At 45.0% G+C, this 14,498-nt stretch overlaps 1 protein-coding gene across 1 annotated transcript; it reads left to right on the top strand.

The window, feature by feature from the left end:
* Positions 1 to 428: 428 nt before the first annotated feature.
* On the top strand, positions 429 to 3,763 carry Spmip10 (sperm microtubule inner protein 10). Its single transcript, NM_001109126.1, has 3 exons — positions 429 to 574; positions 1,525 to 1,633; positions 3,425 to 3,763. Exons 1-3 carry the CDS (start codon positions 447 to 449, stop codon positions 3,632 to 3,634), a joined length of 447 nt encoding a protein of 148 aa, NP_001102596.1. The 5' UTR covers positions 429 to 446; the 3' UTR covers positions 3,635 to 3,763.
* The last annotated feature ends 10,735 nt before the right edge of the window (positions 3,764 to 14,498 follow it).

Genomic DNA, 14,498 nt, shown 5'->3' on the forward strand with positions numbered 1-14,498 from the left:
CTTTGTTTTTCTTTCTGAGATGGGGGTCTGCACTACGTAGATCAGGCTGGCCTCCAATTCCCTATGTAGCCAGTGATGGCCTTAAACATCTAGTCCTGCCTCTTCCGAGATTATAGGTGTGTACAACCACACTTGGTTAGCACAGTGTTAGAGATGGAACCTACAGTTCAGTCACCAGCTGAACTACATCCCCAGGCCCTGGTCCAGTGTATTTTTCCTATGTTTGTCAAATTTGAAGTGTCTACTCTTGTTTTTAAACCATTCATAATTTTTCCATGAAGACACACACACACACACACACACGGCATATAGCTGGGGCCTGGACACTCTCAGCCCCTGGGGGTTGCTGTGGTGTTAGCAGGACGATTGTTACATCAGTGGCAGCAGTTTACTCGGAATTAGACTGTGGGAGGTTCTAGGTGAGAATTCTGTCACTGCTGCCACTGATGGCTTCTGAAAAAGATGCTGAAAAAGATGCTGAAAAAGATGCCGTTCCTGCCTTACCCAAACTCAACAACAACCAAACAGCGGAGAACACAACCAAGCCTGTTAAAGACCAGCCTCGACTGCTCAGGTAAACAAGAAGGGCGGGAGGCAGCGACTGAACACTGGCAGACTTCTCTGAGGGAGCGAACCTTTATTCTTTGGGGCCAGAGGAAAAGGTGGGGCTGGTGAGAAGGGAAGGCTTTATAAAAATTACAATATGGTTACAATCTTTTTCTTCTAGCAAGTGATTAAAACCAGTATGTTCCCAATACCTTTACATGAATAATCGTATTCTGGACCAACAATTATTTCTAAGAACGCACATACATTCATGACTAAGCAAGTTATAGATTAACAAAGAACAAGCAAGCAAGATGTTTTTCTCAGCGTTTCCAACTGGCAGGCTGTGCTTTGTAGTTACAAAGAAAGAACCAATCATCTTATTATTAATCTTACAAAAATATTAAAGGAATCACACGCTTTTATGTAACAAAGTCACTTCTATTTTTATTTTTTTTAAAGATTTATTTTATATATGAGTAACCCTTTTGCTGTCTTCAGACACACCAGAAGAGGGCATCAGATCCCATTACAGATGGTTGTCAGCCACCATGTGGTTGCCGGAAATTGAACTCAGGACCTCTGGAAGAGCAGTCAGTGCTCCTAACCGCTGAGCCATCTCTCCTGCTCCATCATTTCTATTTTAAATCCTCAGGATGCATACCCACTCGTTAACAATTTTTTTTTTTTTATTAAATGATACCAAGAGGCTGAGGGCAAAGAAGGGGTACAAGAAATTAATCAGCACCCTGATCATTACTCAAGTAGACTAGGATGGTCTCCATAGCAACCCTCTTGCTTCCTGACTGGTGGAAAGTCAGGCCTGAGCCACCAGATGGCTGGCTGCTGAGAGATTTTAAAGAGACTCGCTGTTAGATGGACCTGTAGCAGCTGCAGGGTCTGAGGAACACAACTGTGTCTATTCCTTACAATGATGTGGACACAGGTTAACTCAAGATCTCCTTCCCTCATCTTCAGGGGTGATGATATCCACTTGCCTCGGTTCTCACTAAAGCAAGGGATGATCCCAACACGTTACGTTATGCCTTGGAAAGAAAACATGAAATTCAGGAGTGTCAATCTAAAGGTATTTTCTCATAAACATTCAGATTAGAGCCTGCCTATGACGGATAGAGATAAAGTGCTTTCTACCAAGCCTGACAGCTTAAATCTGACTTGTGACCCATAGAATGGGAAGAGAAATCTCAATTCTCTGCAAGTTGTCCTCTGGCCTCTGCACACGTGCGTGCTCACATATGCATACGTATACACTACATAACTAAGCATGATAATTAAAAGAATTAGTATAATCTCTAAGGCTATATATATAGCTTATATATAAATAGCTATATACCTATAATAGCTATATAAAACTATTTTTATGTGTTTTCACTTATGTGTGTAAACTAAAATAATGCAAATACAAACTTAAAATGGATACACTACAGCAGGTCAAGTCAGACTCACTTGTCATGTTAGAGGCACAGCAGGAGCAGTGTCACGAACAGTAAAGTTACAGCACAGGACCTATATTTTTAGATTGCACTAAGTATTCATCAGAGAGCCATGTAAACAGTCGGGTTAGATTTACGGATAAGTCTTGCCCACTCAGTGCAACTTAGCTGATTGGAAACATTTTCCAAATTCAGATTGGTTATTATACATCTCATCTTTTCCCTTCCCCTCCCTTCTCTGCCTTCCCTTCCTCCTCCTCCTCCTCCTCCTTCCTTCCTTCTCTCTCTTCCCTTCCTTTTCTCTTCCCTTCTTTTCCCTTCCTTCTCCTCCTCCACCTACTCCTCTTCCTCCTCTTTCTCCTCCTCTCTCTCTCTCTCTCTCTCTCTCTCTCTCTCTCTCTCACACACACACACACACACACACACACACATACACATACATCTCAGTTCTAGAGCCCAGATTGTCCTAGAACTCACTATATAGCCCTGGCTGACTTTGAACTTATGGCCACACTCCTTCCTCAATTTCCCCAGCACTAGGATCATTGGCCTGAGCCGCCAAACCTGTCTAGTAAGTTGTTTCTTTAATGACATTAGAATGTATTAGAGTATAAGTAATTTGCAAATTTCAATAAAATAAACAGTTAATGTTGGATAAGAATATGTTTTGGCAAGACAGAAAGAGGTCTTACAAATTATTTTACATAGGATAAAATAAGTTATAAAAAAAAACTTGGCTCATTATTTCTTTATAAAATGCTCATGTATAATGCTACCCTGGGATGCGTGTTTTTTACCTAATACTTTAGAACAAAAATCTAAAGAAGTTAAAACTCAGGTATCAATGCCAAGTATGTGTGTGTGTGTGTGTGTATGTGTGTGTGTGTGTGTGTGTATGCATATGCATATATATGTATATGCATATATATATATATGTGAGAGAGAGAGAGAGAGAGAGAGAGAGAGAGAGAGAGAGAGAGAGAGAAAGAGCGAGCTTAGGCACCATCATTCTCAACCTGTGGGTCGCGACCATTTTTTGGGGGGGCATAAATGACCCTTTTACAGGAGTCACACATCAGATATTTACGTTACTATTCATAACAGTAGCAAAATTTCAGTTATGAAGTAGCAAGGAAATAATTTTATGGTTGACCACAACCATCAACATTGGAAATCACGGGGCTTAGGGATAAGAATGAGCCCTCACTGCTCTTTCAGAGGACCTGCGTTCGAGTCTCAGGACCCGCATTAGTAATAAAATCTAATATTATTACTAATATTATTATTATATTATATATATAATATAATAATAATATTAACCCGGGGTGCGGGTTGGAGAGGAGACAAGAGAAACACTTTAAACCTAACCTAAAAATGACAACCTGGTTCTGGTGTGCTGTTCAGCAGAGCATTTTCTCTCGTAGCAAGCAGAAGCCTGTGGGATCTATGCCGGCCCCTTGGAAGATTCTCTGTTCTGGGGTTACAGCGAGCGGCTTTGCCATGGGGAAGATCGGAAAGCTGTCCTGAAGAAAGGCCCGCCCGAGATTAAGATTGCCGACATGCCTCTGCATTCACCTCTCTCCAGATACCAGAGCACAGTGATCTCCCACGGCTTCAGGAGGCGACTGATCTGACGGGATCAGGATCGCGGATCTCGGAAGTTGCTGTCGTTCGGTAGTGGTGCGCTTGTCTAACGCACTCAGGGTTTGAACCCCCACTACTACTAAAACCAATAAGATAAAGTAGTTTAGTCTCTTGCCTTCCCTTGGCTCTGGGGCTTCAGTTCATTCCATTTTTGCCTACAAGTTTGATTTGTTTAATGATTTTAAGTCGATAGCATAATGTCCATTCTGAGGCTCTCTGGGGTGATGTGGGAGAGGAAGGAAACTGCTTTTAGGCTGGAGTTCACATCGGTTGGATAAGAGCAATGGATGGATCCAGCCCTACTGTCTTCTGTATCTGATCCCAGTCACAGGGAGTTCGTGAGTGGAAGCAAGCTGCGGCGTCCTGCAAATACAGTTTGGCTGCAGACACCCTCTGGCCCTTACAGTCTTTCCACCTCCGCTTCTATTTTGATCCCAGTGGTGGGGAGAAGAAACATTGATATGATGTCCTATTTAGATCTGAGCTCCATAGTCACGCATACAGCCGGCTGGCTTTGAACTCAGAGACCTGTCTGCCTCTGCCTTATGAGTGCTGGACTAAAGATGTGTGCCAGACTAAAAGCATGCATATATACATACATATATATATATATATATATGTATGTATATATGCGCTTATCTCCCTGGCTGGGCTGACTCTTATTATTAGTGTTCTAATGTATTTATTTACTATGGATTCTGGGAAGATGTTACCTGACAGAGCTCAAGTCTGGGAGTTTCTATTATTTTCCTTTTTTCTAATGTATAAATTGTTCTTTCCTATTTTTTTAAATGTTTCATAAGTTCTAGATGGGAACAGTTACTTTAGAAAATTTGTTGTAGCAGGGCGTGGTGGCACATGCCTTTACTTTCAGCACTGGGAAAGCAGAAGCAGGTGGGATCGCTGTGAGTTCGAGACCAGCCTGGTCCCCAGTGAGCTCTAAGCCAGCAGGGGTTACATAGTAAGACTCTGTATCAAAATTAAAAAATAAATGAAAGGGCTGGAGAGATGGCTCAGTGGTTAAGAGCATTGACTGCTCTTCCAGAGGTCCTGAGTTCAAGTCCCAGCAACCACATGATGGGTCACAACGTCTGTAATGGGATCTGATGCCCTCTTCTGGTGTGTCTGAAGACAGCTACAGTGTACTTATACATGATAAATAAATAAATCTTTTTTAAAAAGTAAATGAAAGAAAGAAAGGAAATATATTGTAGCGATGACATGTTGCAGTTCCTAGCAGCCCACTCCACATGGGGCTTCTTACTATTATTTGCTTGTTATTGTTATTTTAGTGACCTCTACTCTCCTGACACCCTATTTCCACCCCTACCCCCTCATACAGCTGCAGTGTTGAGTGTCCAGGTGACATTTTAGGAACTCAGTGGGATTTGCCCACAACTTTCCTCCTATGGCATAGTCTTAGCAGCCTTCTTCCTGGGCTTCTGGAGCCTTCCATGGCATTGTCCTTGGGAGTGCCTTGTTTTTGAAAATCCCTTAAAGCAGGGCTGGAGCGATGGGTCAGTGGTGAAGAGGACCCTGGTTCAATTCCCAGCACCCACCCAGCACTCACAACTGTCTGTAGCTCCAAGATCTGACAACCTCACACAGACATAAATGCAGGCAAAAACATACCAATGTGCATAAAATAAATGAATTTAGGGGTTGGGGATTTAGCTCAGTGGTAGAGCGCTTGCCTAGCAAGCGCAAGGCCCTGGGTTCGGTCCCCAGCTCCAAAAAAAAGAAAAGAAAAAAAAATGAATTTAAAAAGAAAGCAGGAAAAAGAAAAGAAAAGAAAATCCCTTAAAGCTTAAACTTCTCTCTACATCTTTGCAGAAGAAGGTCCGTTACTAGTGACTTGTCTTCCAGCAGCTTCTCTCAGAATGGCCTCCAAGCCTGCCACGGAGCAGATATGAGGACAGTGGAGCATTTCTTTCCATGGGACACTCTTGTTACAAATGGGGGTGGGGGTGAGGGGTGGGAATAGGAGAGGCAGCTTCTGAAAGGGAGTTGACATAAAACTACCCTTCAGAATGAGCTTTCATTGTTGTTTGTTTTATGAAGAAGGGTCTCTCTGCTAGCCTGATTGTACTGAAACTCTGTGTAGACCAGTCTGGCCTCGAATTCAGAGATCTGCCTCCAGAGTGCCGGGATTAAAAGCATGTGCCACTACATCAAGCTAAAAAAATCATTTTATTATTTTTGTTATTGTTGTTTGAGATAGGGTTTCTCTGTGTAACTTCTCTGACTGGCCAAGAACTTGTTTTGTAGAACAGGCTGGCCTAGAACTCATAGAGTCCTCCTGCCTCTGCCTCCTGAGTGCTGGAACCTGCGTGTGCCACCACTGCCCAGCCAAAATGAGCTTTATTAGTAAAGAGAGCCTTGTGGTCATGGGACTTTGGGGACGTGATCCAGCCTTATCAATGAGAGAGCAATTAGGAGAGATACAGCACCATACCAGAGACAGCATGATGGTACCTTGGAGAGAGAGAGAGAGAGAGAGAGAGAGAGAGAGAGAGATCTTCCCTTCAAAATCCACAAGAGCTGCATTAGGAGAGAGACTGTACATGTAGCATGACAGAGAGCCTGATGAGAAACCTTCAAAATCCCTTCAGAAACACAACCCAAGACAGAGGTTTAGGGGATAGCTGCAAGTTCTGCTACAGGTGGTTTAGCTTGGCCTAGGCCTTGTGCCTGGAACCAGAGACATTGCTGATAAAGCTGTAATACTCTGTGCTGGGCAGTGGGAAAGGCTGGGCCTGATTTCCTCCACACAGCAGGAACATATAGATAGCTCTTGACAGATGGCTGGGGAGGCACAGCATGATTTTAGGGGCCAGGGAGGGGACCAGGAAGGAGCAGCCAGAGGATCTGTAATCTAAGGACTCTCAGTAGGCTTTGAGTGTTAGGTCACACAACTTTCAACTGCCTCCCTCCCAGAGGTCTGCCTACAGGCTTGACAGGCCCCTACTGTAAGAGAAAAAGCACATGCGCGAGTGCACGCGCGCGCACACACGCACACACACACACACACACACAGAGAGAGAGAGAGAGAGAGAGAGAGAGAGAGAGAGAGAGAGAGAGAGAGGCAAAAAGCAAGCCTAGGCCTCCCTCTCGTAACTGCAGGGTAAATTCATGATCCTATCGAATAGGACCTGGCCCCTTGACATCTCAATTTACTTGGTGTGAAACTTCTCATTACATCCTGAAAATTTAGAGAAGTCGGAAAATCTCCTTTATTGGGGGATTTCTTTTTAAAGACATCTAAATACTTGCTTCCGAGCATGTGTGTCAAGGTCAGAGGACGACTCACAGTAGTTCATTCTCTTCTTCTACCATGAGGATCCCAGAGATCAAATGCAGGACGTAGGGCTTAAAGATCCTAGACAAGCACATTCACCTGTGAACCATCTCATCAATACTGTTTAGGGGATGTCTCTAAAGGCCCTCTGTGTCTGTCTGTCTGTCTGTCTGTCTGTCTGTCTGTCTGATTGCCTCTCTTTGTGTGTATATGTGTGTGTGTCTCCCTACTCTCTTGCTTTCTTTTTCAGGTTACCTCATACTGTTGTATGGGACGAACATCTTCTTTTCCACTTTAACCTGTTCCCTTAATGCTCTCCTACCCCAAGGCCCAAGCAATGCCCTCATGATCACAAAGCTCTTCCTAATAAAGCTCATGCAGAAGGGTGGTTGGTCAAGCTTCCTTTCCACCTCTCCATTCTGTTCTATAACTTATAGCACTGAGCAGGATGGTGAGGCCAGGGGCAGCTGCTGGCTTTCTCAGTTAACAATCATGGAACCACGACCTTTGCATTTTAGCAAGGAAGAGGGAGGCCCTAGTTCTCTTTAGGACTCTGTGCAAGAGACCTCTTCCATCCCATGAGTTGGAATTAAATACAAGAAGGACCCTCTACCTCTTGGTCACTTGTCCGAAGCTGAGAAACAGGTGCAGGGGTTGGACATCCTTCTTCTCATGGAAAGTTAAAGTCATCAGCACACTGTCAGAAACACCGGTGAACACTCTTGTGTCTTTCTACGATGCCAGAATTTATCGAAGACCAGTAATTTACAAGGTATAGAGGTTTTAATGGGAGCAATTTGGCAGATATTCCTACTTCTCCTTGGCAACTTGGCTGAGGCAAACACTTGTATTCCAATCTTAATAATATTAACTCTCAGCTCATGCATCATGTGCCACACAGTGAAGCTGTTTGTGTGGGTTATGACGTGATTACAAAGTGCTCAAGCAAAAGGTGCCAGAGGTAAATACGCTCTGTATTGATAAGACAGGAAACCCAAACCCAACCTTAGGGAAGAGGCTCCAGGGGCAGCAGCTGTGTGCCAGGGCCTTGAGAGCTGAGCTATAGAGCCGAGTCCAGCTGCAGAGGCAGAGGGGAAGACCAGGTCCTGATGAGGGAACAGGGAATGGATCGATGGGACAGGCGAGCAGGCAGACTGGAGAAGCAGTGAAGAAGGCCTCATCAATAGTTGAGTACAAGACTACAAGACTAGCTGAAGCTCCAGGTAAGTTAGGAGTTCTCTGCTTGTATACACACACACATACACACACACATACACACACATACACACACACACATACACACACAGACACACACACATACACACACAGAGACACACACATACAGACACACACACACATACACACACACACAGACACACACACATACACACACAGACACACACAGACACACATACAGACACACACACAGACACACACACATAGACACACACAGACACACACACACAGACACACATACAGACACACACACAGACACACACAGACACACAGACACACACATACACACATACAGACACAGACACACAGACACATACACACACACATACACAGACACAGACACACAGACACACACAGACACACAGACACATACACACACACACACATACACACACAGGAGGTGGCAGGAGGAGGACAAGAGACGAGAGACAGAGACAGACAGACAAACAGAAGGTAGACTCTAAGAGGATAAGAGAGGGTCTATCTTCAATGGCTCCAAGTCTGCCAATGACTGTCAAGCTCTCTAAGTGGACAGTTGTAGGGGAGTTGTTGCCAGCTCCGTGCTGGGCATCCATCTCTTTATAGGATCCATTATATTCTCTTCTTGGCCTGGTGTTTGCTAAGTCCGTGAGCCTGGCTTCCCTGCGATGATTTTAGTACATCTCCATCCACCATGATGACTGCGGAGGGTAGAGCCTTTCTACTCCCCTTACCAGTCTGTGCGGCATGGATGGTCCCAGACAAAAGGTGTTGTTTACACGTTCACCCAAATGCACAGCCATCCTCCCTCCTCTGCATGCTTGTAAAACGGAGTCTCCTAGAGCAAAGTACAATGTGAAAAACCACAGTTTTCCACAGTATGGAGTAACTCAGGGTGGGGCCCGGCTTGACCTCAACAGGAAGCCATTTGACTAAGGCTCAGGAAGGGAATGTCTTGCATCCTTGGCTGAACCTGCTAGAGCGATGCTTCTGTCATAGCAAGCTGGGAAGAATGAATAGGGGGTTCTGGTTCAGACATCATCTGAGCCTTAGGAGAGCCTTTGGTTTGATCGTTTGTTTTTAAATAAAACTTTCTTCATTTACTCTATCTTCCAAAGGCTACATGGTTTCTCTTTTAAATTCTCCCCAGTAGTGAGGGAAGGCTTACACATCCCCTTTTAGTTTAAAACATTTTACTTTTATTCTCATTTTTTAAGATTTATTTCTTTATTATATATGAGTACATTGTCCTCAGACACACAGGAAAGGGCATCAGATCTCATTACAGATGGTTGTGAGCCACCATGTGGTTGCTGGGATTTGAACTCAGGACCTCTGGAAGAGCAGTCAGTGCTCTTAACCACTGAGCCGTCTCTCCAGCCCCCTATTTCTTTTTTTTTAAACATGACCACATCCTCTTTTATTTCTTTAGCTGAAGTCTGTGAGCATACAGTGTCACACAGACTCTGTCCAGTGGCCATCAAAGGAAGGCCACTTTGGAGTTTGGCACCACCCATGTGACTGATTCCATGGGCCTGAGTCGCCTTTCCCCACATTATTCTGGATTTGTTTAGTTTGCTGCCAGGAGACACGGTGCTGTCTTTTGCTTCATAAACATAAGCACATCTCTCACCTAAGTATAATGAATTCATTCCCATCTCAGCCAGCAATACCTTTGATTTTACGAGCAGCTGTGAGGAGCAGTGTCTCTGATCCAGGTCCTTATTGTCAGTGAAGAGGGACTTGCACATGTCTTCCAGACACATTTGCTTTCTGGATGTCTGTTCCCAGCAGGCCTCCATGAGCACCAAGATGGCAGAAAGACCTTCTCTGATGGTTCCACACATGTGATAGATACATTCTGGTACACTTTCCCCTCCGATTCCTCTTGCTTTCCCTGCCACACCAATCCTCTTTCCCTCCCTCTTGCCAAGTCCCACTGCACTTTCAGGACTTCTTGCTTTAGTTTTGGTTTTGGTTTTGCTTTGTGACTCATTGGGTTTAACCAGGGACACTCTCATGAGCATAGGTGTGAAGCTGCCCACTGAAACTTAAGTAGCTTCCCAGAGGTTACATCAGGCTACTTAAGACAACGACTTCCCCTCCCCCAGCAGCATCCATCTGCAATAAGGGCTTCTTGTGCTGGGGCTGGGCGCCCTGCGCTCCTCTCCTACTTGTGACTGAATGCTCACTGCCTCAGTCTTGGGCAAGCCCACACAGGCAGCTCTTGTGAGTTCATGAGCACCATATGCCTTTATGCTTTTGAAGATTTATATTTTAACATTTTTTAAATTTTATTTGTGAATACACTGTAGCTGTCTTCAGACACACCAGAAGAGGGCATCCTGTTACAGATGTTTGCGAGCCACCATGTGGTTGCTGGGATTTGAACTCAGGACCTCTGGAAGAGCAGTCAGTGCTCTTAACCGCTGAGCCATCTCTCCAGCCCTATATTTAGTATTCTTAAAGTGTGTGTGTGTGTGTGTGTGTGTGTGTGTGTGTGTGTGTGTGTGTAGAGAGAGAGAGAGAGAGAGAGCGGGGGATCTTCAAGAAGAAAGGATTGTAGAATATAGAAGGTATAGGCAGGGGATGGGGAATCAGGGACATGGAAGGGTTAAGTTAGGGAGGGAGAGGAGAGGAGAGGCAGAGGAAGATGGCAGAGGGCTAACGAACACTGAAGAAGAATGCTAGGAAAATTCTGTTATAAGCTTTTTTAAAAATTGGGCTGGAGACCTGGTTCAGAGGTTAGGAGCATTGACTACTCTTCCAGAGGTCCTGAGTTCAAGTCCCAGCAACCTCATGGTGGCTCACAACCATCTGTAATGGGATCTGATGCCCTCTTCTGGTGTGTCTGAGGACTGTGACACTGTACTCATACATAAAATAAATCTTTACAACAACAACAATAATAATAGTAGTAGTAGAAGGGGCTATGGTGAGGTGGCTCAGCGGTTAAGAACACTGGCTGCTCTTCCAGAGGTCCTGAGTTCAATTCCCAACCACCAAATAGTGGCTCATGACCATGTATAAAAGGGATCTGATGCCCTCTTCTGGCATGTAGGTGTATAGACAGAGCACTCCTACATTATAAATAAATATATATATTTTTAATTTAAACAAAAAGTTTGAATGGCATTAGCTTACATGGGGGATAACGTCCCCTCTCATAGATTATCAGACAAAACTCCCAGGGCCAGGGTAGCTCCCTTCAAGTTGGTGGTCAGGGGCAGCCTAGAGACCCCACCCCAAACAACACATTGCTCTCACTACTGCTTTCGGTTGCCCACCAGGCCTCAATAAGACCCTAATGCTGAAGACACCACACACTTGAGCAACAGGACAGAGAAGATCAAACCTGTACTGACTGGGAACCTTCCACATTGTTGCAATGGCGGCATGGATGCTATAGGGACATATATAGCATCTGGTTGCCCTCTGGTTAGATCTAAGGCCCACTCCATACGAGAGAGCTCACGGACGATACCATGGACCTGGCTAAGACCGACCCCACGGCCCAGGAGGTCGCCACGGAGCCTTGGAAAATGGACTACTATTGCTTTGCTAAATGGGCATAATAGTATCAGTCTGACTTCTGAACACTTATTTTTCATACTCAGACTACTGCGGCTCTCATCCCTCATCAAAGAAGTATCTTTTTTTCAGCAGATGGTGTTAATACACAGACACACAACTGGTCAAAGTGCAGAGAATAAGTCACTGTGGAATTCTCAGCCCAAATGGAACATTTACATCACACACACACACACACACACACACACACACACACACACACACACACACCAGGGGGGAAAAAGAGGAAGGGGGAAGGCCGCTGTGAGTATGATATGCCTGGTCACCCACCTCCTGAACTCAGAGCTGCAGTTGTGTGCACAAGACCTGAGCAAGATGGAGCCAGTCAGCATTTCAACAGGGATGGAGTAGGGGTCCACAAGGCCTCATCTCTGACTGTGCACGTGGGAAACACTAACCTCACTCGGTAAGTTATAAAAGATAAAAGGACAAGATGTTAGGAGAAAGTCATGGCTGGGGGAGGGAGGAGGAATTGAGAGGCACAGTGCAGGGTGGATATGATAAAATCCTGTTGTATTCATGTGTGAAATTCTCTAAGAATTAATAAAATATTATATTTTAAAAGTGCTTGAGAGAGAGAGGGAGAGAGAGAGAGAGAGAGAGAGAGAGAGAGAGAGACGCAGTGGAATATATATAACTTACGGAATTGCTGAGATCGGATTGCACTCTGCTCACTGTCACTGCGCTTACAAACACTGACTTTTCCGGCTGTGCCTGGGTTACTCCACTCCTCTATCTTGGGTGCCAATGAAAAGAGGACTCGATGCCTTGGTGGGAACATAAACAACTCCATCTGCCTGTCACCACCCACAAGGCACAGGTGGAGGAATAACTTATAGGGAAAAGTAGATAGAACACCCACCCCCCTAGAAAGTTAACTGGGGCCTTGTGAACACATGGGTGTGTTTAAATAATAGGGAAACCAGGCCTGAGAACTCACCAAACACACTAGGCTGAGGAAAGTGTACAGCACACTCACCTGTGCTCCACAGAGAGAGGGGCGTCTAACCATGTGATGGCCATGGCCGTCCTATGACCACCTAGTGTGTGCATCAAGGACAGACAGGCTTGGTTCCCTGCCCTTCATCTCTCCGGTAACCACAGCCCCACACTCTACTTTTGCTAACTTGACTCTCAGGCTCTGATCATCTCTGACCCTGCCGCTGCCGCTACTGCGCTCTATAGCTGTGCCTCCGGCTGGCCTCAGCTGTGTGGTGACTGCCCCGAGATTCATTCCCTCTGCATCCTTAGCAGCTTTGTGCTTGCTGTCCTCTTTGGAACTCTGCTGCAGCTTCTCTCTCTCTCTCTCTCTCTCTCTCTCTCTCTCTCTCTCTCTCTCTCTGGTCACACACACACACACACACACACACACACACACGCACACACATGGGTGTGGGGTGGGCAGGCATGAATGGAGAGAGAGGCTCACTGATTTCTACTGTGTGACCTTGACTTAACCTTAGCTGTGAAGACTGAAATAAAAGAAATTGATGTGAGGAGGTGGATTGGTGGGGTTTGACACCCAGAGGGGAGGGCTTTCCCTTCTAAGGGGAATGAGGAGAGGACTTGCATGAGGAGGGGGTACTAGGAGGAGAGGAAGTGCTAATATTGGGTTGTAAAGGGAATAAGTAAATAAATTTAATGTTTAAAAGTGGAATTTAAAAAAAAAGTGGAATAAAAAAACCGGTGTTTGACAACACTGCTATCAAGGGGAGCTGGGACTTTTGGACAAGCTACAGTTGATGGAATCAGTGTGGCTTGTGAGTTGTTTTATAAATTCTCGCTGTGGGAAAGCACAGACATTTCTATGTAACCTCACACTGGTGGTAACTGTCATTTTGTCCCATAATCAACCCAAAACTTAACGACTGGAGTTCCCCACAGAGGACTCATTTTCTACCTTTCTAATAACTCACATAGCTAAGAAATGAGAGGTTACTAGCCTGAGTGTCTAAAGCCTGTTTAGGATAAGTAGATTTTTCACTTATAATCCCTTAATAGTACCTTGCCTCTAAAATAGATTGGAACCCAGTTCTCAAGAGCAAGCTCTTCCTGCCCCTGCTGAGAAGCAACCCAGGACTTTCATGGCCACTTGACCACAAAACCAAATTCAGCTGAAAATGGGGAAAGCAAGGCCTTTGGGTCAACTTCAGAGATGGGCTTTATATTTATGTCATTTGAGTTTAAAGATCTCAGGGATAACTGAAGCCCAGAGAATTTTACAGAAATGAGGAATGGGAACTCCACAGGACATCTCGAGGAGCCCAAGACCTCCGTGAAAGGATACCTTGAGTCTGGGATCTGATCTGAGTTGGGATCTTCAGACATTTCTAAGACTAGATAGAAGAAAAATCTTGAGTTGAAATGACCCATGACCACATGTAGAGACCTCTGAATACATTGTTCACAGCCGGTGGCACTAATCCACTGTGATTTGGGTCCCCTTGTCCCCACAAGAGTTCATGTGCTTTTGTAGAAGTTCGGTTTCCCACAGTGTCAGTGCTAAGAGGTGAAGCATATGGTAGCCTTGGGTAGCTGGATTTGTACTCTCAGAAGAGATTAGGGTAGCACTTGGGGATGCCTGAGTTAGTTATTATGAGGGTAAGAACCCTTAATCACTCCAGTTTCCTGGTTTGTTGTTAATGTTGTTGCTTTCACTATCAGGGGGCAACTCTAGGCCTCCCAGGTGGTAGGCCTGTCTTAGGATAGATCTCTGTCTTGGCTATATTCAGATTACAGTCCACTTACTA

The sequence above is a fragment of the Rattus norvegicus genome, chromosome 18, assembly GCF_036323735.1.
Source record: "Rattus norvegicus strain BN/NHsdMcwi chromosome 18, GRCr8, whole genome shotgun sequence".
In the NCBI taxonomy this organism is placed as follows: domain Eukaryota; kingdom Metazoa; phylum Chordata; class Mammalia; order Rodentia; family Muridae; genus Rattus; species Rattus norvegicus.

Bases quoted from the DNA above. Each gene is read 5' to 3' on its own strand.
- Spmip10 (NM_001109126.1), top strand. From the start codon at position 447: ATGGCTTCTGAAAAAGATGCTGAAAAAGATGCTGAAAAAGATGCCGTT. The intron at 575-1,524 runs GTAAACAAGAAG...CCTCATCTTCAG, and splicing joins GACCAGCCTCGACTGCTCAG to GGGTGATGATATCCACTTGC. The intron at 1,634-3,424 runs GTATTTTCTCAT...TTTCTCTCGTAG, and splicing joins TCAGGAGTGTCAATCTAAAG to CAAGCAGAAGCCTGTGGGAT.